Genomic DNA, 27,316 nt, shown 5'->3' on the forward strand with positions numbered 1-27,316 from the left:
TAAGATCCTAAACTGGGTTTTTTCAAAGATCCTGTAAAAAAGTGCTTTCTAAAAATGGGACTATTAGTTGAAAAAAAATGCTGTTGTTGAAAATAGCTGTTAAAATGCAGTAATAAAGCTAGTTAGTTAAAAGGAACATCCTAAAGAATTTTGCTATAATTTGGAAAAAGATGACTATTTAAACTTTATTATCTGTATTTATTTTATTTTTATTCACTGTCTGTATTTTGAGCAATTCAAAAGGCAGTGAGTCTTCCACTGATCAACCAGTTAAGGTGCAAGGTACACAGCTTTGGTCAGAGTTGATTCCACGACTATTGTCTCTTTCACAGGGCATCCGTGGATACTAAAAGTTTCGTGCATCAGGTTGTTATTGATCTGAAAAATAAAACCTTAATCAAAAAATAAATAAAAACATTATCCAAACCTTCACTGGTGAGTGATGCTACTACACACAGAATCTGTTACAGGGCTGAGTGGGGGTGGGGGAAGGAATGTAGGCTGAGCCCTAAGGAAGACCATGCATCTTTGGGTCCTGGAGCATTTGTGTCTTGTCTAAATCTGCATCTACAAATGAACAAGAAACAAAAGCTCTACTTGAGGCAAAGCATCTGTTCTGCACTCCCATCTGGGGGAGGGGGAACTGCATGGAAGGAGCAGCCAATGACAGTGTGGCTCCTTCCTGTCTAGCGAGTTGGCAAAACTCAACAACACCACAGCGAGGCCGCTCCACAGGTTTAAAGGTTCCTTTCCCTTTGGATTGGTGAGGGGTTAGAACAGGGGTGGGCAAACTACGGTCTGGGGGCCACATCCAGCCCCTCAGACGTTTTAATCCGGCCCTTGAGCTCCAGGCAGGGAGCAGGGTCTGGGGCTTGACCCGCTCCGTGCGTGCAGGGGCAGTGCCTGTGGACAGGGCAGCGTGCAGAGCCACCTGGCTGAGCCTCCACGTAGGAGCCAGAGGGGGACATGCCACTGTTTCTGTGAGCCACTTGAGGTAAGCGCCGCCCAGAGCCTGCACCCCTTCCCCCTCTCCTGGGACCCGACCCCCTGCCCCAGCCCTGATCCTCCTTCCGCCCTCTGAACCCCTGTCTCAGCCCAGAGCACCCTTCCCCAGCCCCACCCCAGAGCCTGGACCCCCAGCTGGAGCCCTCACCCCCCCACACACATCCCAACCCCCAATTTTGTGAGCATTCATGGTCCGCCATACAATTTCCATCCCCAGATGTGGCCCTTGGGCCAAAAAGTTCGCCCATGCCTGGGTTAGAAGCTGTTTCTTCTGCCTGAGACTCATCTAATCCCTTCCTCCTTAAGGGAGTATTAAACAGAAACTCTGAGGTTAGGGTGACCAGATGTCCCGATAAAATCGGGACTGTCCCAATATTTAATTGTTTGTCCTGCCGGTCGGGACGCCATTTGTCCCAATATTTTGCTTCGGCAGCACTCCGGCTTCCCCCCCCCCCCCACTTGGGGCGGCAAAAACCCTAGAGCCGACCCTGGTGCGGGGGGTAAGCCTGTGGCTGCCCCCCCATGTGTCCCGATATTTTGTTCTTGTCATCTGGTCACCCTATTTGAGATGAACTCTGCAGACTTCACTGAGTCCTTCTAGCTGTAGGTTTTTAACTACAGAAAGGTGACAAGTGGGCAGAAGCTAACTGAACATAAGCCTCCACAGTGAAAAGTACTGGGCTCTGACCTAATGTCAACTACTTCTCTAGCGAGTCTGTGTGAAAATCAACTCACCCCAGCCTTTGACTGGGCATCCCCCACCCCCATGTATTCCACTCCCATCCTGCATCCTATGATTTTAATCAGCTTGTTTTCAGTCACGTACATTATTTTGTTGATTTTTATTTTGCTGACCTTTTCTTAGTATCTTATTGCTAGCCTTGCCAGAATTCAATTTTTATTTTTTTTATCATTTCAATGGCTAATATCAAATGTTTATTTTTAAAAGATTTTATCAATTTAAATTTTCAGTGGTGTGAAATTATGGGGAGCGATCAGATAATTATTTAATGAAAACAGAGGTTGAAATTCAAAAAGTTAAATTTTATATACAGTTAAAAACACAAATTGTCAACATCATATAGTAAATATCCTTAGATCAACAAATCAGACCTGTTTTTACTATTCGCTAGTCCATTTGTAACAAGCCAAATTCAAAAGTCTAAATCACTGGAATTCTGACTTCTCAAGGAGCATTTTTCTTACTTTGCCTACCTCTAAATTTTGATCATCATCAATGGAAATATTTTTTCATTGATTTGTGTGTGTACAGTGAAATTGATGTTATTTATTGTTAATGAAAATTGAAAGCCACTTGCGTCAACTCAGCAATAGTATCACATGTGCATGTAAAATATACGGTCTCTATTAACTTTACTACTTTAGATGTATTTAATGGACCAAATCTTCAGCTCTTGTAAATTGCTGTAGCTCTGAGGATCTGGCCCAACATACACAGTAATTAAGGGTGACCACTAAAGGAAATTTAAAATACTAAGGTTGTTCCTTTTTGTTGTTGTTACAGTTGCTTATTTATATAAAGAAAACCTGAGCGGGTATTATTTTTTAACATTTGGGGTTTTTTTTGCCTTGTTAATATCAGGAATGCTAAGTTTAGTCTTCCCTGATTTTGCTGGAAGTATCAGGCACATATTGGGAGCTTTCTTAAACTGAGCAGTTGTGGTGACTCTAACCATACCATCCTTTCTTCCAAGTATGTCTGAGGGGGTTGATGGTAAATAAGCTGTTACTCAAAGAGCTTTAAAACAATCAGATTAAAAATTCCCTCTCCTCTCCAATTGCTTATTAGTTGTCAATCTCTTGTTTCTTGAAATATTACAATTCCACTATTTTACCAGCTGCATATGGGTGAAATTCATCCCTGTACAGAATGACAGCACAAGGTCTATGTATCACTTAAATACCACTGGAGTGCTATTTTAAAGATGTGAGTACTGCACAGACCTTATGCTGGTCCTCAGAACAAGAGTGAATTTTGCCCTTCAGAATCTTTTAGTGTAAACAAAGTCCAAATTGCTGAAGTGAAAAAGGAGAAAAACTTTAAAACACCCCAAATACCTATCTACCCTATAGCCTATTTTCATACATGGCAAAGAAGCAATAAAGAGCAGATACCCAATTAGTTTTCCTTTGCAGGTCTTTATCCTGTTTTGTTGCATACTTACTTTAGTAAATAAATCCCCGATATGCCACTTCATGCCTTGCTCTGAAAAGACCTCATCCATTGCTTCAATCATTCTAGAGCCTTTTTCCCTGTTACGCAAAGAAACATAACCTACAGGTGGAAAAAAGCAGGAACAGCTCATCAGTTTAGATTTTTCCTAATAAAAGTTGATTGTCAAAATTCAACTTAAGAACTTTTAAAGACGTATTAACACCAGGTGATCATTAGCACTAACATGGGCACCTAGAGGAAAAGGGAGACATAATGGTTCTTTTCCCTTCCTTCCTGAGCAGCCATGTTAGGATCAGCTAGAATCGATTGTGGTTCTGAGTCTCCTGTGGAGTGCAGTCCCTGCATTGCCACTGCTCACCACCATGAGCAAGCGAGCAGAAAAGGGGCAGGGAGCTGGCAGAACCGTGGTGCTATCCCACCTCCTAATGCCTTGATTAACAGAGGTGGGTGGAGGTGAAGGAGGAAGTAGGCTGCACACACTTGTGGCAAGCCAGACAACACCACCAGTTTAATGGGGCTCTTCCTGACCGAACAAACTGTAACGCTTACTTTACAAACCGCCCAACAACTGAATGCTGCTCACAAATAGCAAGGTATTATAGCTCATAAAGCCAATACCATATCTCCCAACATTTCCAGTAGCTAAAACAGGACAGGTCTTGCCCTTGGGGATGGAGAACCAGGAAAGGGCATCTGGGGGGAGTGGGGAAGGGAGGGAGAAGAAAGTGGAAGAGCTAGCTCACCCCACAGCAGCAGCAGCTCCTGCACCTCCTGTCCTGCAGGGCTGGCTGGGCTTGACTCTGCTCCAGGCATCATGACTTGGCTCCCAGTGCACAGGGTCGCAGTGCTTCTCAGGTTTGGCCTGGCCCCCAAATACAACCAGAATTGCAATGCCACTCAGTCAAATGTGGCTCACCCACCCCATTAGGGTGGCCAGGCCAAACCTGTGTGGCACTGCAACCCCTCTTGCCAGGGCCAGGTTGAAAAGCCCCGAGTGGGGAGACAAGCCCAGCCAGTTGTGCAGGACAGGAGCTGCTTCAACAGGGACAGGGGATTTTGTGGGTGAAAGCAGGACAGTCCCACAAAACCCAGGACTGTTGGGAGGTCTGCAATACAAATAAAAACTAATAAATTCTCACCCCCAGAAATTCTGTCATGCCACGGGCACAGTGAAAGCTGTCGAGCATCCCTTGATGCAGAGGCAGATTTATCATGAAACAAACAGTGTGGTGGAACTGGGCCCCCAATAATGCAGGACAAATCTCATCTCACAACCTGCCCCCGAGTCCCGGCTGGCAGCGCAGCAGGGCTCAGGCTGCCTGAGAGGCAGCTCTGTGTGCTGGCAGGGGCAGCGCACGGAGACTCGCTGCCCTCCTCCCCGCAAGGGGCACACAGACACGTGCCAGCAGCAGGGCTAAGATGGCTCCCTGCCTGCACTGCCTCCCTCCCTCCGTGCTGCTCCCGGAAGCGGCCAGCATGTCCCTGCGGCCCCTGGGGGGTGTCTCCACATGTCGCCCCCGACCCCGTGTGCCAACTCCACAGCTTCCTTTGGCCGGGAACTGCAGCCAATGGGAGCTGTGGGAGTGGTGCACAGAGGCCCCCGGCCCCTCCTGCCTAGGAGCTGATGCCAGAGGGGTGTGCCAGTCGCATTGGGAGCCATGCTATCCAAGGTAAGTGATGCCCCCCTGACCCCTCCCTCACCCCAACCCCCTGCCCCAGCCCAGAGCCCACACCCAAACTTCCTCCCAGAGCCTGCACCCCTCCCCCCACCCCACCCAACCCCATCCCCCTGTCCCAGCCCGGAGCCCGCACCCAAACTCCGTCCCTGAGCCTGACCCCCACACACCCTCCTGCACCCCAACCCCCTGCCCCAATCAACGTACCCCACTTTATTTTCATTTACTTCCTATTACTTATAATATAGGAGGAGAATGAAGAAAAAAAATGAAAAATGGGGGTGGGGGAGATAAGAGAGAACGTTCCTTTTCTTGGCTAGGTCCTGAGAGGGGGCCCCCGAAAATGAAACTGCACCCAGGACCCCACTAACTCTAAATCTGCAACTGCCTTGATGACTGTGGTTGATTTGCTCGGTTGTTAGGGATTATGTTTATTCGAGAGTGGATGTAGATGAGTGTGAAGGGATGTATGTAGTTGTGTGGCTTTTTTTCTGAATGCTTTGGTTTTTGTGGTTTCAAGTTAGTACAGAATTGCAAAGGTCAAACAACACCTGAGACTTATGTCAGTTTGACTGCATTAGTGTAAATGCTTCTTTGCGATGTAAGGGACTTTTGTACCTGCAACTGCAAGGAATGTTCTCTACCGAACTCCGCAGATAGGCCACCTCTAACCCTTCCCACAAAAGAAAGCCCTGTTCAAATCTCTATTGTTTTTATACATGTTGAACAATATAGTCTTTCTGTGGGGAAGGGCAGGGAGAGCTAATTTGGAAAAGAGAGGAGAACAACAAGAAAGGCTCCAGAGAAAGGAAGCCCCAGTTCAAGGCCTGTTTTCCCTCACACACCTCCAGTTCCCACTATCATATTTCTTTAAAAAAATACGCAATTCATTAAAATCAATGCAATTATCATTACCGTAATCAGGACAAAGAAATGCAAACACACATTATTGATCCCTTCTCCCCCCCCGCCACCCACTCACTAGTCACAGATGAAACTGAACAATGCCAGCTCAAAATCCAATGAAGAATTTGACGCATTGTTTTTCATTCCATCATGATATAGCACAAGTGCCTTAGTCTACCCATGTGACACCAAATTTTAGTGGATTTTTCCCCATCTTGTTATTCATGTAAAGTAAAATTCTCCATCAGAAGCTGTGTTTGACAATTCTTTTGCCTGGGGTTTCAGTAAACTGGAGGTGTGATAGGCTTCCGTTTTCTGAGTGGTGAACGCTGCTATTAATAGCCATGTCAGTTTTGACTTCAGCAGCAGCTAATTTCTTTCAGAGATGCTGAGCAGCTGCATCTGCCAAAAAACAGTCACTTACCTGGTTTCCTAACTATGGGCAAGATTTTAAAAGATATTTAGATTCCTAAGAAGCAGATAGGAACCTAGTGGGATTTGTCAAAAGCGCCTAGGCACCTAACTCCCAGTATAGCTCTACCAGCACGACATACACACCCTCCCTCCTGAGTGGATACACACAGTCTAGTAAAGAAAATCTTTCTTTGCTTTAGTTTTTCCAAGTGACATACGCTAAACTGAAAAAGGCACTCACAGTAGAATAAGAGTGTCCACATGGGGTATTACACCAGCAGTCCTATATTGGTTTAAATTCAGGCCCTAGATTAGTATAATTTTCCTATATAAAAGAGCCTTTAAATGTAGAGAAAATAAAATAAAAATTTTACATCTTTTGAAATCAGTGTCCATTTACTGACCCCCTTTCTGTCAGGACAACCTGAGACTGCCTCTCCCTACTGGGTCTCAAAAGTCTCTCTATCCGACTAGGGCCTGCTCATCAGGCCATTGTTCCAGGCCACCTCCCAGCTGTTAGAGTTCATTATCATATCAGGGTGAGGTTACATCAGCATTTCCACTTAGGCGCAGTTTCACCATTTGGGGAATTGAAAAGTCTGTTCCCCATACAACGACTACTGATGTGAATTCACATTCTCCTTCTGTATCCTGTTTGGATATTGGCCCCAATAGAGGAAAATTGTATTTTCCTCAGTATAAATCTCTTACCCTTTTCCCCATACTATGAAATACAAGTTATTGAAAGACCCCAAAGCCTATGTCAGAAATGCTTTTGTATTTAAAGAACAGGGCTTAGAGTTAAGAGATTCTAGCTCTGCCACAAGCTTTCCTGTGTGACCTTGGGCAAGTCATTTAACCTCTCTGTAGAATGGGGATAACAACTACTATACTAAAGTGGAACTGGACCCCCCTCCCCCCAAAAAAACCAGTCAGAAATTGCATTTATAAAGGGTCAAATTCTACTCTCATGCACACAAACCCTGACTGGAATCAACCACAATTCATGTAATTGGGGCCTAACTTGGCCTCATCTCTCTTACCCTTTTGAGTGGAATACACGACATAGTAATCACTAGCTGTTGGCAACCTCCTGATAGCTATCAAGTTATAAGTACAATCAGCTTCCTTGAATTCATGCTCTATTTCTTCAACTCCATGGTCTTCTTTTCCTGTTTTTATGACAAGGAAATATGTTTAAACACACTGTAAAATGACTGCCTGGTGTCAAATGATTTCCAAGTGACTTGCATGTATGGGCTGCTGTTTATACACTTGTTCCTCTTATACAAAAGCTACAAGGTATCAGAATATTTTCCCATCCTGGCACTCCCACCTATAGCTACTGAAGGAATGCAGGGACTGAGATATGGTGGTAATCTAGCTAGATGGATTATTAGATAGCAGAGTTGAGGAAACTTCTTGAGTAAAGTACATTTTGTTTAAATATATTATTTTATCAAAATCAGAAATTCTTACTTCTTAAACTCAAAATTAGAAAATGAATAACAGCATTTTTCTTCATTTTATTTCAGTTTTCTGGTTTGTCATTTTTCCTCCCCCCCTTTTCTTTTTTCATTGCCCCTCCCTGCAAACTGGAAAAAAATGGAAAAGAAGAAGAAAAAGGGGTAAAAGAAAAAACAAAAAAATCAAAAATAAAAAATACTGAAAACAAACATTTTGAAACCAAAAATTGATGAAAATTTCACTAAAGATTTTGAAAACAAAAATTATGTATCTCAGTAACCTGAAGAATTAAAACAACAATTTAATTTCAAATATTGTAATGATAAATAAATAAAATAATTTTATCAACCAACTCTACCAGACAGTCTCAATGTCTGGGAGGAAGGTGTGGCCTGGCTGTGGGGGCAGTGGCTTATAGGGGACAATAATGTCTAAAGTTGTGCAAATAGCAACAGCTCAAGTCTGCAAACAACCATGGATCTTGGTTGATGTTTGACTTGCATTAAAACCTAAAGTCTGCTCTGAACTGGGGTGGGTTCAGGTTTTGGTTACATCTTTCTCAGAGCCCCACAAAATATCATGAAAGAGCCTGTTCTTGGAAGCTTTCTATCTCCATTTTGGAGATCTATGAGGTTCAGATGATTAGAATAAGATTCATGTAGGTATCCAAACTTTTAGGTGCCTCTCTGAACCTACTAGGACTCTATGAGCCTGTCTGCCTGTTGGAACCCTGATTCCTCTTTGGCTCCCAGCTCTTTCTTTTAATAATTAGGGAACACAGTCTCCTGGTAAAAAATGGCAGTGTATTAATTCTGATTCTGTGTCAATTTTGATAAAATTGTACTTGTGAAATATTGTATCTTAGCCTTGGTCTACACTAGGAGTTGAGGTCGAATTTAGCAGCGTTAAATTGATTTAACCCTGCACCCGTCCACATGATGAAGCCCTTTTTTTCGACTTAAAGGGCTCTTGAAATCGATTTCCTTACTCCACCCCCGACAAGGGGATTAGCGCTTAAATCGGCCTTGCCGGGTCGAATTTGGGGTACTGTGGACACAATTCGACGGTATTGGCCTCTGGGAGCTATCCCAGAGTGCTCTATTGTTACCGCTCTGGACAGCACTCTCAACTCAGATGCACTGGCCAGGTAGACAGGAAAAGGCCCGCAAACTTTTGAATTTCAATTTCCTGTTTGCATGGTCACCTACAGCTTGCCACGCTGGCCAGAGCTCATCAGCAGAGGTGACCATGCAGAGCTCATCAGCAGAGGTGACCATGATGGAGTCCCAGAATCGCAAAAGAGCTCCAGCATGGACTGAACGGAAGGTACGGGATCTGATCGCTGTATGGGGAGAGGAATCCATGCTATCAGAACTCCGTTCCAGTTTTCAAAATGCCAAAACATTTGTCAAAATCTCCCAGGGCACAAAGGACAGAGGCCATAACAGGGACCCGAAGCAATGCCACGTTATTAAGGAGCTGAGGCAAGCCTACCAGAAAACCAGAGAGGCAAACGGCCGCTCCGGGTCTGAGCCCCAAACATGCTGCTTCTATAAAATGGCTGCTGCATGCCATTTTAGGGGGTTCAGCCACCACTACCCCAGCCATGTTGTTTGACTCCTTCAATGGAGATGGAGGCGACACAGAAGCAGGTTTTGGGGATGAGGAAGATGATGATGATGAAGTTGTAGCTAGCTCACAGCAAGCAAGCGGAGAAACCGGTTTTCCCGACAGCCAGGAACTGTTTCTCACCCTGGACCTGGAGCCAGTACCCCCCGAACCCACCCAAGGCAGCCTCCCGGACCTGCCAGGCAGAGAAGGGACCTCTGGTGAGTGTACCTTTTAAAATACTATATATGGTTTAAAAGCAAGCATGTGAAAGGATTAATTTGCCCTGGCATTCACGGCTCTCCTGGATGTACTCCTAAAGCCTTTGCAAAAGGTTTCTGGGGAGGGCAGCCTTATTCCGTCCACCATGGTAGGACACTTTACTACACCAGGCCAGTAGCACGTACTCGAGAATCATTGTAGAACAAAGCATTGCAGTGTATGTTTGCTGGCGTTCAAACAACATCCGTTCTTTATCTCTCTGTGTTATCTTCAGGAGAGTGATAACATTCATGGTCACCTGGTTGAAGTAGGGTGCTTTTCTTAAGGGGACATTCAGAGGTGCCCGTTCCTGCTGGGCTGTTTGCCTATGGCTGAACAGAAATGTTCCCCGCTGTTAGCCACGGGGAGGGGTGAGGGGCTAGCCACGTGGTGGGGAGAGCCAAAATGCGACCTTGGAATGAAAGCACATGTGCTGTGTATATAATGTTAACAGCAAGGTTTACCATGAAAGAGTGTAGCCATTGTTCTAGAAAATGTGTCTTTTTAAATATCACTGTCTTTTTTTTTCTCCACCAGCAGCATGTGTTTCAAGGATCACAGGATCTTCTCCTTCCCAGAGGCTAGTGAAGATTAGAAGGCGAAAAAAAAGTACTCGTGATGAAATGTTCTCTGAGCTCATGCTGTCCTCCCACACTGACAGAGCACAGACAAATGCGTGGAGGCAGACAATGTCAGAGTGCAGGAAAGCACAAAATGACTGGGAAGAGAGGTGGCGAGCTGAAGAGAGTAAGTGGCGGGCTGAAGAGAGGTGGCAGCAGCGTGATGAGGGGAGGCAGGATTCAATGCTGAGGCTGCTGGAGGATCAAACCAATATGCTCCAGCGTATGGTTGAGCTGCAGGAAAGGCAGCACAGACCGCCGCTACAGCCCGTGTAACCAACCGCCCTCCTCCCCAAGTTCCATAGCCTCCTCACCCAGACGCCCAAGAATGCAGTGGGGGGGCCTCCGGCCACCTGGCCACTCCATCCCAGAGGATTGCCCAAGCAACAGAAGGCTGGCATACAATAAGTTTTAAAGTTGTAAACTTTTAAAGTGCTGTGTGGCCTTGTCCTTCCCTCCTCCACCACCCCTCCTGGTGCTTCTCTCCTCCACTACCCCTCCTGGGCTACCTTGGTAGTCATCCCCCTATTTGTGTGATGAATGAATAAAGAATGCATGAATGTGAAGCAACAATGACTTTATTGCCTCTGCAAGCGGTGATCGAAGGGAGAAGGGGAGGGTGGTTAGCTTACAAGGAAGTAGAGTGAACCAAGGGGCGGGGGGTTTCATCAAGGAGAAACAAACAGAACTTTCACACCGTAGCCTGGCCAGTCATGAAACTGGTTTTCAAAGCTTCTCTGATGCGCACCATGCCCTCCTGTGCTCTTCTAACTGCCCTGGTGTCTGGCTGTGCAAAACCAGCAGCCAGGCGATTTGCCTCAACCTCCCACCCTGCCATAAACGTCTCCCCCTTACTCTCACAGATATTGTGGAGCGCACAGGAAGCAGTAATAACAGTGGGAATACTGGTTTCGCTGAGGTCTAACCGAGTCAGTAAACTGCGCCAACACGCTTTTAAACGTCCAAATGCACATTCTACCACCATTCTGCACTTGCTCAGCCTGTAGTTGAACAGCTCCTGACTACTGTCCAGGCTGCCTGTGTACGGCTTCATGAGCCATGGCATTAAGGGGTAGGCTGGGTCCCCAAGGGTAACTATAGGCATTTCAACATCCCCAACGGTTATTTTCTGGTCTGGGAATAAAGTCCCTTCCTGCAGCTTTTGAAACAGACCAGAGTTCCTGAAGATGCGAGCGTCATGTACCTTTCCCGGCCATCCCACGTTGATGTTGGTGAAATGTCCCTTGTGATCCACCAGTGCTTGCAGCACTATTGAAAAGTACCCCTTGCGGTTTATGTACTCGCCGGCTTGGTGCTCCGGTGCCAAGATAGGGATATGGGTTCCGTCTATGGCCCCACTACAGTTAGGGAATCCCATTGCAGCAAAGCCATCCACTATGACCTGCACATTTCCCAGGGTCACAACCTTTGATATCAGCAGATCTTTGATTGCGTTGGCTACTTGCATCACAGCAGCTCCCACAGTAGATTTGCCCACTCCAAATTGATTCCCGACTGACCGGTAGCTGTCTGGCATTGCAAGCTTCCACAGGGCTATTGCCACTCGCTTCTCAACTGTGAGGGCTGCTCTCATCTTGGTATTCTTGCGCCTCAGGGTAGGGGAAAGCAAGTCACAAAGTTCCATGAAAGTGCCCTTACGCATGTGAAAGTTTCGCAACCACTGGGAATTGTCCCAGACCTGCAACACTATGCGGTCCCACCAGTCTGTGCTTGTTTCCCGAGCCCAGAATCGGTGTTCCACCGCATGAACCTGCCCCATTAGCACCATGATGCCCACATTGCCAGGGCCTGTGCTTTGAGAGAAGTCTGTGTCCATGTCCTCATCACTCACGTCACCACGCTGACATCGCCTACTCACCCAGTATCGCTTTGCCAGGTTATGGTGCTGCATATACTGCTGGATAATGCGTGTGGTGTTTAATGTGCTCCTAATTGCCAAAGTGATCTGAGCGGGCTCCATGCTTGCCGTGATATGGTGTCTGCACAGAAAAAAGGCGCGGAACGATTGTCTGCCGTTGCCCTGACGGAGGGAGGGGCGACTGACGACATGGCTTACAGGGTTGGCTTACAGGGAATTAAAATCAACAAAGGGGGTGGCTTTGCGAGAAACTGAATGGCCCCCTCAAGGATAGAACTCAAAACCTCAAGGATAGAACTCAAAACTGGGTTTAGCAGGCCATTGATTTCACAGAGGGAGGGAAGGAGGGAGGAGAAAATGAATACAAAACAAATCTGGTCTATTTCTTGTTTTGAGCCACTTCATCTATCTTTATACGTCTTGCTGGCAGCAGACTGTGCAGTATGACGACTAGCCATCATCATCTCCTGGGTGCTCGGCAGAAGACGGTGCAGTATGACGACTAGTCATCATCTTCTGCTAGCTGGAGGTTAAAAGACAGTGCACTGCCGGTAGGACTCAATCGCCACGAGACGAAACAAGGGAAATGACCTGGCTGAGTCACTCCCACGTTTGCCCAGGCGCCCGGTCAAAAGAGCACCCAGGACTACGTCGATGATGGCTACTAGGCATACTGCACTGTCTGCTGCCAAAAGGCAATAAACTGCTGCTGTGTAGCAATGCAGTACCACGTCTGCCAGCACCCAGGAGACATACGGTGATGGTTAGCTGAGCGGGCTCCATGCTTGCCGTGGTATTGCGTCTGCAAAGGTAACTCAAGAGAAAAGGCACAAAACAATTGTCTGACCTTGCTTTCACAGAGGGAGGGAACGGGGACCTGACGATATGTACCCAGAACCACCTGCAACAATGTTTTAGCCCCATCTGGCACTGGGATTTCTACCCAGAATTCAAATGGGCAGCGGAGACTGCGGGAACTGTGGGATAGCCACCCACAGTGCAACGCTCTGGAAGTTGATGATTGCCTCTGTACTGTGGACACACTCTGCTGACAACATGCACTTAGAGCATTTGTGTGGGGACACACACAATCAACTGCATAAAAACGCTTTCTACAAAACCAACTTTATAAATTCGACCTAATATCATAGTGTAGACATACCCTTATATATAGCAAATCCCCACAAGCATTTCATCAGTGAAACTGGTTTTATGGGACTATTCAATGGACTTAAAAAAGTCTGTCGCTTGGCAAAGCTGGCCTTTCTAAGAAGATAGATATTTGTACTCCATACCCTTGTGGATAATTTGCAAACTGTTAAGCCAGAAGGTTGCCCAATAAGAGCAGGCACTAGTTGAAGTCAGGCCTTATACACCTTTTCTTGTAAGGAAGGGGTTTGTCTTCAGTTTCCCAGTCAGAGCCCTGAGGACTACCCCATTTTCCACTTCTAACTTTGAGGCCCCTGTCACCTCCACCGTTCTGCTGTGTTAGGAGGATAGGTTAGATACATTTTGGCATTTTGTAACGGGGTGTCCTTAAAAGGCCAGGATGTCACTGTGCAGTAACGCAAGGCACTGCCACCCCTCTGGGTGGAACGCATGTTCTCTGTGTTATTTTCAATGCTGGCTGCTTCGAGACTGAGAGATCAGAACTGGGACTGAATCCAGCTGTCCAGCACCAACACCAGAGTACAGAGAACTGCTGAGGTCACTGGACTAGATTTAATTATACATACTCTAGGCCCTTTATAGAGACTTGAAATGAAACCTTCATAGAAAGAAGCTGAAATTCTGAAATCCTGCAAACACTATTTAATGTCCTACTCACCTCCTCTGCATGCCTGAATGATAAAGATTTTAGGTTTTTCTTGGAGCTTTGGGCATTGTACATTGTTGAACAATGCAAATATATCATCAAGATCAACTGTGTCACCATCTTTCCCCTGAATGATGCCGTGACTCCTCCCATGACTCATAAGAGCAATGAGGCAGCAGCTAATTTCATCCTCAGATTGATTGATTTGATCCCGGAACTCTTCCAATGCTGGCAATATTTCCTGTCACAAACAGCTGTGTTAGATACGCTGATCAAAATAATTAATTCTCAAAAGAGATTATTTATTAACAAATGAAATAACAATAAGGCTAAAGGACCAATTGAATTAGCCATAAAAAGTATTTTTAAAGCCACTACTACACCTTGCAGTGTCATTAACTGTACACAGTGGGTCCATGACTCGGGCTCCTAGATGCTACTATAATACAAATAAATAATAATAGCTAACAAAAAGCTGTATTATGGCAGCTCTTCCCCCACAGCCTTGTGATTTAGATTTCTTCCCTTCTTGATCTAGAGCCCAAGCCAGCAAGGCATGTGAACAAGTCTTATTGAAATCAGTGGTACTAATCACATGCATAAAGTCTGTCACTTTCTTCTTAAACATTGTACTGTATGAGTGGGTGTTTCTGAGCACATCAACAGATAGCTCCTAAGTGAGTGGTTCTTCCCAGCAGGGAAAGGCCCCTGATGCAGGAAGTAACTCTGAGAGATAGTTCAGGAGTGAATGTGCTTCCTGCTGTAGGAAGAAAACAAAACTGTGTTTGGTCAGCAGCATCATTGGCAGGAGGGGAGCTGCCTCTGTGCCCTCATCCACTAATAAAAAGATGTTCTGTGTGCCTCTGCCTGGTTGTGCTAACCTACCAATAAGTAGACAGTGAGGTCCCAGGCAGTACCTTGCTGAATTGGGGCCTTAGAGCCTGCTTCAGATACCACTCACATGATTGTAAATGAGGAGTAACCCCACTAAGGTCATTAGAGTTATATTAATATAAAGCTACTGTAAGTTGCAAGAAGCCAGAAGTATCAAACATGCCCTGAAAAACATTGTTAACAGCTACAGTTCTCACTCTGTCCTTCTGTCTGCAGCAACCAAGGCTATGTTTACACTGCACTTTTGTCGGGAAAACTTTTGTCAGTCAGGGGTGTGAAAAAAACCACTCCTTTGCCCTGCGCCGGACAGCACTTTGTTGGTGGGAGATGTTCTCCTGCCGACAAAGCTACCTGGGGGTGGTTTTATTTTGTCAGCAGGATAGCTCTCTCCTGCCGACAAAGAGTGGCTACACTGCATATCTTACAACAGCACTGCTGCAGTGGCACAGGTCTGCCGCTGTAAGATGCGCAGTGTAGACATAGCCTTAAGACTGCAACCAATTGCCCTTATGCATATTCCAAACCTTTAGCTTCCTCTTGGAGCTAAAGATAATGAGAATCAATACATTCCCATCATCAGAGACTGCACTAGCTACAGGGAAACTAGGCAGCTGACTAGGGTGGTAGATTTCTGGGCAGCAGCCTGGGATGGCAGATTTGGTCTGGCCATCCTTCCATCATGAAAAACAGGGGACGGGCCAAATTTGAGTGGTGTTGTGACCCTGTGCACCAGGTCAAAATGCTACTCACTCAAATTTTGTCCGACCACCCCTCTGTCATGAAACCAGTGGCTCTGCCAAACCTGAGTAGCGCTGTGACCCCATGCTTTAGGGCAAACAGGCTAGTCTGTGGAGGATTGAAATAAAAATCCTTGAAATTAATCCAACATAAAAAGCTTCCGATAAGAAAAGGATTGAAGAAATTTGTTATATGCTCATGCCATCTACTGGATACCAATGGAAACAAAAGAGAAACAGCTGAAATCTAAGCCCTCAGTTAGACAATATCAGATAGAAAATCAGAGGATTGCCCTTCTCCAACAGACCCTGAAACAGGATACATAAACTGGGTCATCTTATGGGACCCCAGAGTTTAGCTTATCCCCTTCAAACAGCCTCTCCCTTCATCCAGGGTTACAGGAAGAAGAGCTTACAGATTAGCTGCAGAACCCAAATGTGCTATTGGACACTGACCAGCTTGGTGAACAGCTCTCACTTCCTCTTGGGTTACAGGACAAAGAAATGGTGAGATTTCACCTCAGCCTGTATTTCTCTTTCTGATCTTGAATATAAATAACTGAAAGTTACCTTGAGTCTACACTCTTTAGTGAGACTTCAAGATATGTTGCATATTAACTAACTATTGCTATAAGCATGCTCGTCTTTGTAAGCCCATGCAAACTGGCCTAAAAGATTTAAAACCATAATTTATACAATTGTTTTTAAAATTTAAATTTGTCCCTTCCATGTCACCCCATTCAAACAACAGGGATTCTTAAAAGTATCTTTAAGACAAGTGCATCCTTACTACTTGGAGAAATATGGGAAGAGCGGTAAATGTGTTGGAAGTACTAAAGAATTGACAACAGATGATCATAAGTAAGTGTAATTAGGAATGTTGGTGATTTGTACTGGTATATGAGATAACTGCAAAATCTCAACCTTAGTCTATGACAGTTGCTTGCAAGGCTTTATTTTTCTGTTCAGTACACACGTAGAACATTGGCTATGTCTATGCTTGATTGATGAACGGTTGATTGTACACATATGTGGTTCTGGGTGAATTATCAAAATCTTGATTGATTAAGAGCATCACATATCTGGAACCAGTATTTCTCAAATCAAAAGTAAAAGCTGGCGTGAATAGAATCTTGCATTAAAATTAGTAAGTTATGCTCCCTGGACTCAATAAAAAGGAGTTATCCTAACTAGATTCCATTCCTATATTAGCTATAAAACTTATCAAATTGACAAATTTAGTTTGTTAGATTTCATCTTTAAAATCTAATTGGCACCTCAGCAAATTCATAAAAATTGATCCCCATTTATGCTTGCAAAGTGAGATCATAATCAGACCTGTAAGGATTTGTGAGTCTAAACTGCTGTAGTTGAGCAATACACTTGGTATTATTCATCTAAAATTGTAGCGGTGCAGTCACCCCACTCCGGTTAAGAGCAGCCGAGGGAGGCTGGTTGGGTAAACAACTACAGGTGTGGACACACCCAATTAGGGTCCAGCTGACCCTGATAAAAGGGCATGCTGAGGGAATGAGAGAACACTCTTGCTCCAGAGAGGAACAGGCTGTCTGGGAGAGCAAGCAGGGTACCTGAGGCAGAGCGGAGGCGCTCTGGCCTGGTGAGTCCCCAGGTTTAGGCCTTGCTAAAGGCCAGGGGAGGTACTAGGGCTGCAGGGAGGCAGCTGGGACTGGAAAGGCAACAGGTCCAAACCCTCTTGCCAATGATGAGTGGCTACTTCAAACTGCAGTTTGCCCCTGAGGGAAGGGGCTAGATGAGGACTGACAGTGGGTCACTGAGGTGAGGTGGGATTAAGGAATTGGGGTTCCCTGGGGAGGGAAGACCCAGAGTGTGGGGGCACAGCTGCGGGGCAGCACCCCAAGGTAAGGGGCACCGGGGTCTGGGAGGAACATGGGGCCTGAAGTGCTATAAGTGGTGGAAATCAGGAGGAAGCAGGCACCAGTAGGAAGACACTGGCCAGCGGGAGGCACTCTAAGACTGGAACAGAGCTAATTCCTGGATGACCAGCAGGAGGCACCATGGCAGTGAGTGCCTGCTGTGCTACAAAAATATATCAAGTAATTACAGGCTTGATAGAAGGCAGACAAAGATCTTGGCATGTGTATTTTTTTTCCTGGTAAATATGCTCAAGTCCCAGTTAATTACCCTTCAAAACTCTTCCTTTGCCATTGCTCCCATCACTTCTTCATTTGAAATAAATTGAGTCCTCAAAATGTGTACTTTGTTTAATTTAAAAATGCTCCAGAATGGGGATGGGGCGATGGAAAGTCCATGAGCCCTTTTGCCCCCAAATAAAGAGATTCTAAAAAGTTTGCTTTATAATTACAAGTTTACAGAACTTCCTAACCATTTGACATTTACCTGCCACTAATCTAATTTTACTCAACTCCTTAAAAGAAGAGTCATGAGAGTATTTAAAAGTCAGTTCTGCAGCTGTGCCCCCAGAATTCCCACTGAAATCCCTAAGGTCTTATCCTATTCCCCCTGAAATCAATGGCAAAATTCCAATTGACTTAAATGGGAGCAAGATTGGGTGGGCTCATTTGTAAATAGGGATACAGATTAGCTTTTGCAGCCTTGCATTTTAATACCAGGAATGAGCCTGAATTCTAAAATGCAAGCATTTCCTTTTGCATATGCAGATTTTGTGGTGCTGTGCCACTGAATCTGAGCAGTAAGGAAACCGAGCTGAGAAATTATAACTTTAGAATGTAAATGCAAATATGAAAGCTGTCAAGCACTTTACTTTATATACTACATTTTAGGTGTTCAATGCAGTCTATATTGGCACCTTTAAAATTCAAATACATTTACGTTTTCTTAAATTCATAGGTTTTCAGCATGATATGGTACAAAAACTTTGCAGGAAGTTGGTGCAACAATATTTTAGAAATTATTCTTGTTACCTCAGGCGCAGAGAAATAACATTGTTGGGCCAAATTCTGCTCTCCATTACACGGATACAACTGCCATTAAAATCAATAGTGTTGCACAAGTGTAAGCAAAGGTAGAATCTGACCCAAATATTGTACTTGATTTTATAATCTTGGGAAATACACGAAGGAATTTATGGAAGAAAAGGGGCCAGTTTCAGCAATGCTGTAATGACAGCATTATCAAGATCTCCTTGGCTAACAGGGACTCTATCCCTCTCTCCTTGGCTAACAGGGACTCCGTGGACTCTATCCCTGGCCTGATTCTAACTCTTCCTCATTGATCTTCACTCTGGCAATCACTCTGATCCCTGCTCACTGATTATCACCTCTTGGCCATCCTTGTCCGGTGGATACCAGCCTAGCTGTGATTGCTAGGCCACACTGCCTATGCCTCAGTCCCTTACCAAGATCATGAGGCCTAAAGATTAGCCCTTCCACAAAAGGGCAATCAAAAGTAGGGGGGAAGCCCCATAGTGTAATAATATACAACAGATTGGCAATAAAGGGGTGAAAGGGGAAGGAAGAAAAAAACCACTCCCCTATATCCTTCTAAATAACTAACTTTTTCTTTTGTGTCTCAGCTAGTCTCAAGTCAACCCTGGAATCAATCATTCAGAGAGGTTACTCCAGCCAGCCTATAGCCACACAGCTGCAGATAAGGAAACTGTGTCCCAAGCATTTGGATTTGTGGGGTATTGGAGGAGGGGAGCTCATTTGGAGAATTTCTATTGCCACCCAGGGAGCTGAAGTTTTAAACATTTCTGTATTAGGCTGTCCCTTTCCCTGGGAAGATCAGCCTGCAAGGGATCCACATCCAAAGCTTCAGGGACTTCAGTTAACCCAAGCCCTATCTACAAAAGATAATCAATACCTCTGGTGGGCAAATATTTTCTAAACATTTTACAGTACTGACTTCTGCTTCAGTACAGCTTCAAATAGCACCAAGTGAGCCCTTATTGGGGGTGTGGAAGGCATTCCATTTGAAGCTATCTGCTTGGTATGGTATAATTTTTAAGACTTACCTGCCCATTAGGATCTATGCACTGTCCAGAAGGCGTTTCAAACTGATACTTGTCAAACCACTTATTCATTATTTCAATATCCTTTTCTGCACCGCGCCTGTGTGTTGTCACACACATCATAAAAGCTACACGGGTTTTGCTCATGTCATACATATCCTGTTAATTCAAAATGTTAAATTAAAATGTTTGACAAATGGGCTGTAGCTTAATTGAACAACAACATTCTAACACAGTATGTTTTTTCCACATGAAACAAACGACTGAGGGCCCAATCCTGCAACTACTCTGCTAAGAGAACTCCCACTGACTGTGGGAGCACCTCTAGGATTGGGTTTCTATAGCCTTGTCTAGAACAGTGGTCCCCAAACTTTTTTTGATTGCGCACCCCCAAGAGGAAAAAAAAAATTGCCGCAGGCATGCCGCCAGAGAAAAGAAGGGGAAGAGCTGCCGCAGGTGTGCCGCCGCCAGGAAAAAAAAGGGAAGAGCTGCTATGTAGAAGAGCCGCCGCAGGTGTGCCACCGGCGCTGCTCCTGCCGCGCACCCCCAGGGATTGTCTTGCACGCACCCCACTTTGGAAACTACTGGTCTAGAACATCAAACTGATGTGTTGCTAATAGGGCTGTCAAGCGATTAAAAAAATTAATCGCGATTAATTGCATTGTTAAACAATAATAGAATACCATTTATTTAAATATTTTTGGATGTTTTCTACATTTTCAAATATACTGATTTCAGTTACAACACAGAATTCAAAGTGTACAGTGCTCCCTTAATATTTTTTGTTTACAAATATTTGCACTGTAAAAAAGACGAAATAGTATTTTTCAATTCACCTCACACAAGTACTGTAGTGCAATCTCTTTGTCATGAAAGTTGAGCTTACAAATGTAGAATTATGTACAAAAAAAACCTTGCATTCAAAAATAAATGTAAAATTTTAGAGCCTACAAGTCCACTCAGTCCTAATTCTTGTTCAGCTAATCACTCAGACAAACAAGTCTGTTTACATTTGCAGGAGATAATGCTGCCCGCTTCTTGTTTACAATGTCACCTGAAAGTGAGAACAGGTGTTCTCATGGCACTGTTGTAGCTGGCATTACAAAGTATTTAGGTGCCAGATGCGCTAAAGATTCACATGTCCCTTCATGCTTCAACCACCATTCCAGGGGACATGCGTCCATGCTGATGATGGGTGTCAGGAGTGTCCTTCCCCACTCTAACACTGTAGGGTACAGATGTGGGGACCCGCATGAAAGACCCCTAAGCTTATTTCTACCTGCTTAGGTTAAACTTCCCCCAGGCACAAAGTCTTTGCCCTTGGATTAGGTAAACGCTGCCACCACCAAGTGATTTAACAAACATTCAGGGAAAGGACCACTTAGAGTTCCTATTTCCCCAAAATATCCCCCCAAACCCTTACACCCCCTTTCCTGGGGAGGCTTGAGAATAAACTAGATGAGCACAAATCAGCCTTGGATTTTTAAGACCAAAAAAAACCAATCAGATTCTTAAAAAACAAAACTTTATTAGAAGAACAAAAAAGATAAGAGAACAACTCTGTAAGATCAGAATGGAATATAATCTTACAGGCAGTCAGATTCAAAACAGAGACTCCCTCTAGGCAAAACCTTAAGTTACAAAAAGACACAAAAGCAGGAATACGCATTTCCTCCAGCACAGCGAATTTCACAAGCCAAAACAAAGAAAACCTAATGCATTTTCTAGCTAGATTACTTACTAACTTTACAGGAGTTGGAGGGCTTGCATCCTTGATTGGTTCCCGGCAAAGGTATCACATAAACAGACAAAAGCCTTTTTCCCCCCCCTCCAAATTTGAAAGTATCTTGTCCCCTTGTTGGGGACATTTTGGGTCAGGTGCCAGCCAGGTTACCTGAGCCTCTTAACCCTTTACAGGTAAAAGGACTTTGCCTCTGTCCAGGAAGGATTTTATAGCACTGTATACAGAAAGGTGGTTACCCTTCCCTTTATATTTATGACTGTGGGGTTCTGCTCGATAACAATCCAAAGCGGTGCGGACCAATGAATGTTCATTTTCATCATCTGAGTCAGATGCCAACAGCAGAAGGTTGATTTTCTTTTTTGGTGGTTTTGGTTCTGTAGTTTCCACATCAAAGTGTTGCTCTTTTAAGACTTCCGAAAGCCAGCTCCACACTTTGTCCCTCTCAGATTTTGGAAGGCATTTCAGATTCTTAAACCTTGGGTTGAGTGCTGTAGCTATTTTTAGAAATCACACATTGGTACCTTCTTTGCGTTTTGTGAAATCTGCAGTGAAAGTGTTCTTAAAATTAACAACATGTGCTGGGCCAGCATCTGAGACTGCTATAACAGGAAATATATGGCAAAATGCGGGTAAAACAGAGCAGGGGACATATAATTCTCCCCCAAGGCGTTCCGTCAAAAATTTAATAGACACTTTATTTTTATTAATGAGCATCATCAGCATGGAAGCATGTCCTCTGGAATGGTGGCCAAAGCATGAAGGGGCATACGAATGTTTGGCGTATCTGGTACGTAAATACCTTGCAATGCCGGCTACAAAAGTGCCATGCAAATGCCTATTTTCACTTTCTGGTGACATTGTAAATAAGAAGAGAGCATCATTTTCTCCCTTTAAATGTAAACAAACTTGTTTGTTTTAGCACTTGGCTGAACAAGAAGTAGGACTGAGTGGACTTGCAGGCTCTAAAGTTTTACATTGTTTTGTTTGAGTGCAGTCATGTAACAAAAAAAAATCTACATTTGTAAGTTGCACGTTCACAACAAAGAGATTGCACTACAGTACTTGTATGAGGTGAATTGAAAAAACATTTATTTTATCATTTTTACAGTGCAAATAGTTGTAAAAAATATTCACTTTGATTTCAATTACAACACAGAATACACGATATATGTAAATGTAAAAAATCATCCAAAGTATTTAATAAATTTCAATTGGTATTCTATTAACAGTGCAGTTAAAACTGCAATTAATCGTGATTTTTTAAAATCACAACTGAGGAGAATTTGGCCCAAATTTTTCAGTTAGAAAATATCTAAAATGATCAATAGTAGGTTAAAAAAATCTGTATTTAAGGATTTGGGTTCAAATTATTTCTGTATTTCAAGCAATAAACAAAATAAGCTAGTTAATATTATCCTTGAACATTCAACACTTCGGGGATAGTTGCAATATAAAAATTAGTCACAGGAGAATGCTGACATTATAGGCCTGATTCAGGAGAGGGAAAAAAAGATGGATGTTTTTCATTCCTCAGTTTCAAAAGTTTCAGAGTGATAGCCGTGTTAGTCTGTATCAGCAAAAAGAACAAGGAGTACTTGTGGCACCTTAGAGACTAACAAATTTATTTGAGCATAAGGCCACAAGTACTCCTCGTTCTTTCAGTTTAACAAATAATTCTTAGACTTTAGGTTGATACATGAAGAGGAGATAAATATCAGATGGTTCTAGTCATGAAAAAACTCTGCTCTCAGCTATACCTGTGCAACCCCATTGAAGCCAGGCACAATCTGACACAATTTGACATAATGTCTCAAGTGAAGTGGAGTGAAAAGCATACCTCACAGAAGACAATGGCAAAATTTGCCACTGACTTCAACAGGGCCAGGATTTCAACCCAACTGCATATATTATAGAATAATTCCATATCTACAAATGCTAGTTTTCTACAATATATAGAAATGTGGTTATCAGTAAAATTACTAGTAATTTTCTGAAGTTACTCTGTGCTGTTGCAATACCTGAGCTCTAAGGCCCAGTTCCACAAAGATCTATTTAGGCTTCTAACTTCCATTGAAGTCAATGGAGGTTAGAAGCCTAAATACCTTTATGGAGCAGAGCCTGTGAGCTCCAGGATTGTATCATCTCTCATTATTTTTATTTTGGAATTTAATAAATTTGACAGGCATATTTCCAGCATTCATATCTTAGGCGTAAGGATAGCTTCCTTTAATTTTGCATGTGACACTGATTTGCTTCCAAGCTTTTCCTGTTTTTCAAAATTCTCTCACGATATTATCCTGCTCCAGGAGCAGTTCTCCATGCCAACTCTCTCCATGACAATGCCTGATCCTGTGTTGAGGGAGAGGAGAGTGGCCAGTGGATCCATAATCATGCAGATTCACTAGCCATAATCCCTCTTGTAGACAGAGCATAGGGGAAGCAATCACTACTATCGTCCAGGGGCTATAGTTACAGCCATGAAACAGCTAACGGCCTAATTCTGCAAACATATCTTCACATATGGATTACTGCCATGAATAATCCTATTAATTTTGATGGGGTTACATGGTAGCAAACCCTACAACTGGTCGTGTTTATGGAATGGGCCATGACCTGCATACCAAGGGAGATCCCCTTTTGGAAATTCCACTTAACCTGGCTATACTCAGGCTCCAGCCCACTGTATAGCAGGGTTAAGCAAACTATTTAATGTCATCTTTATCAACCTGAGAAAACTGCATGATTCAGGAAAATTCAATTATTTACAAATATCAGGCCGATTCTGCTCTCTGTCACACAAGGGCAGCTCCCACTGAAGTCCAGGGAAGTTGCACCCATAAAACTGGGAGAACTTGGCCCAGGGGCTTCACGGGCATTGAACTCTTCTGAAAAATAAATACAATTACCAATGCCTCATAGTCACTTTGCTCAGTCCATCTTCCTTTAAAACTTGTATCACTTGTCTGATTCGTGGTTTGTTGTTCACCAGTTCTCAGTACAGCAGCTGTGTGGATATTTAAAAACAAGTAATTTACAAGTGTAGCTCAAATGACGGGTAAAGCTGTTTTTGTATGACTTTTTTAATATCTTCCTTTCCTCATTTTTTGTAAGTCTCAGTTGACACATTAGACAGTGCAAACTGCTTTTGAGACAAACCAGATTCAGAATCCACCCCTCCCCCGATGCTAAACGCACACATCACTGCAGGCCTAGGAATATGCTTCTCCTGCTCTTCAGTTTGACCAAGTGAGATAAGCCTGTGTCTGAACTAGGCTTTTTCTGTCAAGTTTCTCACTGTTGAGCCAACTCCACCATTCGTGACAACAGTGACTAGGACTTAAGGCAGTTGCCAGTATATTAAGCACAGTGTTATCTAAGCCTACTCAGATAAAGTTTATTTGACACCATGGTTAAAATACTGCCAGTTGCCTTATCTACACTAGTTCTTCTACTGTTGCTATGTAAACTGAAACAGTGGCAGCACCAAAACAAAATCACTGGCCAAAAAGGCCTAGGGGAGAGAAGCCCAAAACAGAGCCTCACCCTGGCCCATACATTGGGAACTTGCTGTGGTGAACTTTACCTCAACTGGAAACGAACTTCCAAATCTTTATCTGGTGGTTTATTATTCTGCATTTAAGTGTCTTATGTTCAGGGAGTGATTTGGAAAGGAAGACTGTTCCCTTCCCTTAAAATAAGTTGTTAAAACTAGGAAGAGGACTGCAGAGGAGTGTTCCTCTTTTTAAATGTTTAACGTTCAAACCCTGTCTGTATTGTACTGCGCTGTCTGTAAATTGAGTTTCAATCATCTTTTAATTCCATCTCACCTTTTTTAGCATCACCTACATTCTACTATTTTATACAATGAACTACAGGAGTGAACAGTCTGTTATCTCAAAACTTGGAAAAACTCATTTTAAACAAAATAGTAGTACTACTTAATTGGTATCAAACTGTTGTTCTGACCACAATCTCTTCAGAACCCTTAATACATTAACAGATTTATTGTTCTACACTTAAAACTTTGCCTGCCTGAATTATGAGCTTTCCTTATGTAACATTCTCATTGAAGGAAACAGTGATTTTGTTTAGGTCAGACCTATATAAAAATTGAGGATAGCAGGTTTATGTCCTGTTTACATTATTTTGTATTGGCTATCAACTCTTAACCTGCCAAGTTATAGTATATTAACCTTGATTATATAAACAAAACTGGAAAAACCTTTTGATTCCAGCTCCTGGGTTGGTGTCTACTATTTTTTGTCATTGCTGTCTTATGCAGTGGTGTTGTAGCTGTGTTGGTCCCAGGATATTAGAGAGACAAGATAGGGGAGGTAATATCCTGAAGAAGAGCTCTGTGTAAGCTTGATTTTCTCACCAACAGAAATTGGTCCAATAAAAAATATTATCTCACCCACCCTGTCTCTCTAAATTACTGTCTTAGTCACATGAAGTACATCTTTACAGTCTATTTCTGTGACCCTCTTTTTGTTTAAGTTTTCAGTTTAGTTTCTCAAATACAAAAGGAAAGCTATAATACTAGGATTGGCAATGTAAATATCCAGCCTGGGCACAGTCTCTTATATTTCTTATTAACAAATGTCTGTTCATGAGCCTGGCTTAGTTTTGCAGGTGTGATGTGAAATCCTCCTCCCATTGAAGTCAGTGGGAGTTTTGCCATCATTTTCACTGGCAGCAGGTTCCACCTGTGGATTGCACAATTCACGAGGTTAGATGTCCTAGTTTTCAGTGAGCATAGTTGATAGTGCCTGCGGGTACGGCACTGGCTTTGAAACTGTGATCCAGAGATAATGCACAGGGGCTGTGCCTACAGGAAACAAATGAGAGTTCAGGAGGGCTAGTTTGACAGAGCAATATAATTCTGTAGCGGCTCTGAGAATAGGACCACGTACTATGGGAGCTTTATCTCCAGCACTGTCAGTACCTACGCACACCCCCCCGGATTTCCTATTTTAACAAATCTCGTGCGTTTTCACTCACCTCTCTCATGCTTTCAAACGCAGGGCCGTGCTTTCCTCTGCCTAGTCTAATTCTTCAGCAAAACCAGAGCGCTGCCAACTCCACCAGACAGGGCAGGCGGAGCTGGAGGGCTCCCCTGGCTCTTTAAACACAGACCCCTGTTTCGTGGCTGGGCAGTGGGGGCTGAAAGCTGTTATTCGGTTTTTAATATTAACCCCATAGACAGACAGACAGACAGACACACACACACGGACTGAAAGGGGCGGGGGGTGGGGTCACTGCTCACGGAGCTGATCGGCAAGGGGCCGGAATGCTGCAGGCGGGCAGGGGAGGAAATCGGCAGGCTCCAGCCCGCAATAAATCCCGTCCACAGGGGCGGGGGCGAGGCACCCGTCAGCCCCCCGCACTAGCCCGGGGGTGGGGGCTGTCTGGGCAGGCGGTCGGAGTCCCCGCTCCGTTCTAGCTGCGAGAGGCCCCTCGCCTCGCCGCGGCGCGGAACGGAGCTCGCGGCCGGTGCGCCGGCGAGGGGGCTGTAGCGGGTGCCCCCTAGCCCGGTTCAGCGCCTCGCCCCCCGGCGGCGCTGCTCAGGTTACAGCCCGACCCCCTTCCCTTCCCTTCCCGCCCCCGCCAGCTGCCTTTACCTGGCGCTGCCGCGGCTCCCGCCTTTTCCTGCCCGGCCAGCGCCTCGCTCCCGTCGCGGCGGCCCATGTCGCGGAGCGCCTCTCGCAGCACCTCGGCCGCCCGGCCCGCGTAGCGCCGCGCCAGCTGCGCCGGGCTCCCACCTGCGCCAGCGCCCGCCGGCTCCGGGCTCCGCAGGTAGAGGGCGCAGCGCGCCAGCTCCTCCTCGCTCAGCTGCGCCAAGGCGGCGTGGACCAGGCGCTCCATCCCCGGCTGGGTCCGGGACCCGCGCCTCTCTGGCAAGCAGCGGCCGCACGGCGGAGCCTGAAAAGCCGGGATCTGTGGGCACGGGGAAGCCAGCGGCAGCCGCGCCCCAGCCGCACCCCAGCGAAACCCTGACTCCAGCTCTTTCCAGGCACGCCGTGCGCGCCTCTCCCTTCCGGCCTGGCGGCTTCCTCGCTGGTTTCCAGTGGCCCCTTTTCGGTGCGAGGCTGAGCCTGCCTTCTCCGTGGGCTTAGAAG

The 27,316-nt window shown here is 44.7% G+C and overlaps 1 protein-coding gene across 1 annotated transcript; it reads right to left on the reverse strand.

Moving 5' to 3' along the window:
* Positions 1 to 159: 159 nt before the first annotated feature.
* CASP14 (caspase 14) lies at positions 160 to 27,190 on the reverse strand. Its single transcript, XM_073333094.1, has 7 exons — positions 26,819 to 27,190; positions 24,104 to 24,201; positions 19,457 to 19,612; positions 13,862 to 14,090; positions 7,242 to 7,370; positions 3,192 to 3,301; positions 160 to 378 (listed from the first exon to the last, which is right to left on the reverse strand). The coding sequence occupies exons 1-7, from the start codon at positions 27,060 to 27,062 to the stop codon at positions 271 to 273; spliced, it is 1,074 nt and encodes a 357-aa protein (XP_073189195.1). The 5' UTR covers positions 27,063 to 27,190; the 3' UTR covers positions 160 to 270.
* Between the last annotated feature and the right edge of the window lie 126 nt (positions 27,191 to 27,316).

This window comes from Lepidochelys kempii, chromosome 2 (genome assembly GCF_965140265.1).
Source record: "Lepidochelys kempii isolate rLepKem1 chromosome 2, rLepKem1.hap2, whole genome shotgun sequence".
Lineage (NCBI taxonomy): Eukaryota > Metazoa > Chordata > Testudines > Cheloniidae > Lepidochelys > Lepidochelys kempii.

Bases quoted from the DNA above. Each gene is read 5' to 3' on its own strand.
- CASP14 (XM_073333094.1), bottom strand. From the start codon at position 27,062: ATGGAGCGCCTGGTCCACGCCGCCTTGGCGCAGCTGAGCGAGGAGGAG. The intron at 19,613-24,103 runs GTAATTGTATTT...TTGAATTAACAG, and splicing joins AAAGTGACTATGAGGCATTG to GATATGTATGACATGAGCAA. The intron at 3,302-7,241 runs GTAAGAGAGATG...TTCCACCTGTAG, and splicing joins CGTGTATTCCACTCAAAAGG to GTTATGTTTCTTTGCGTAAC.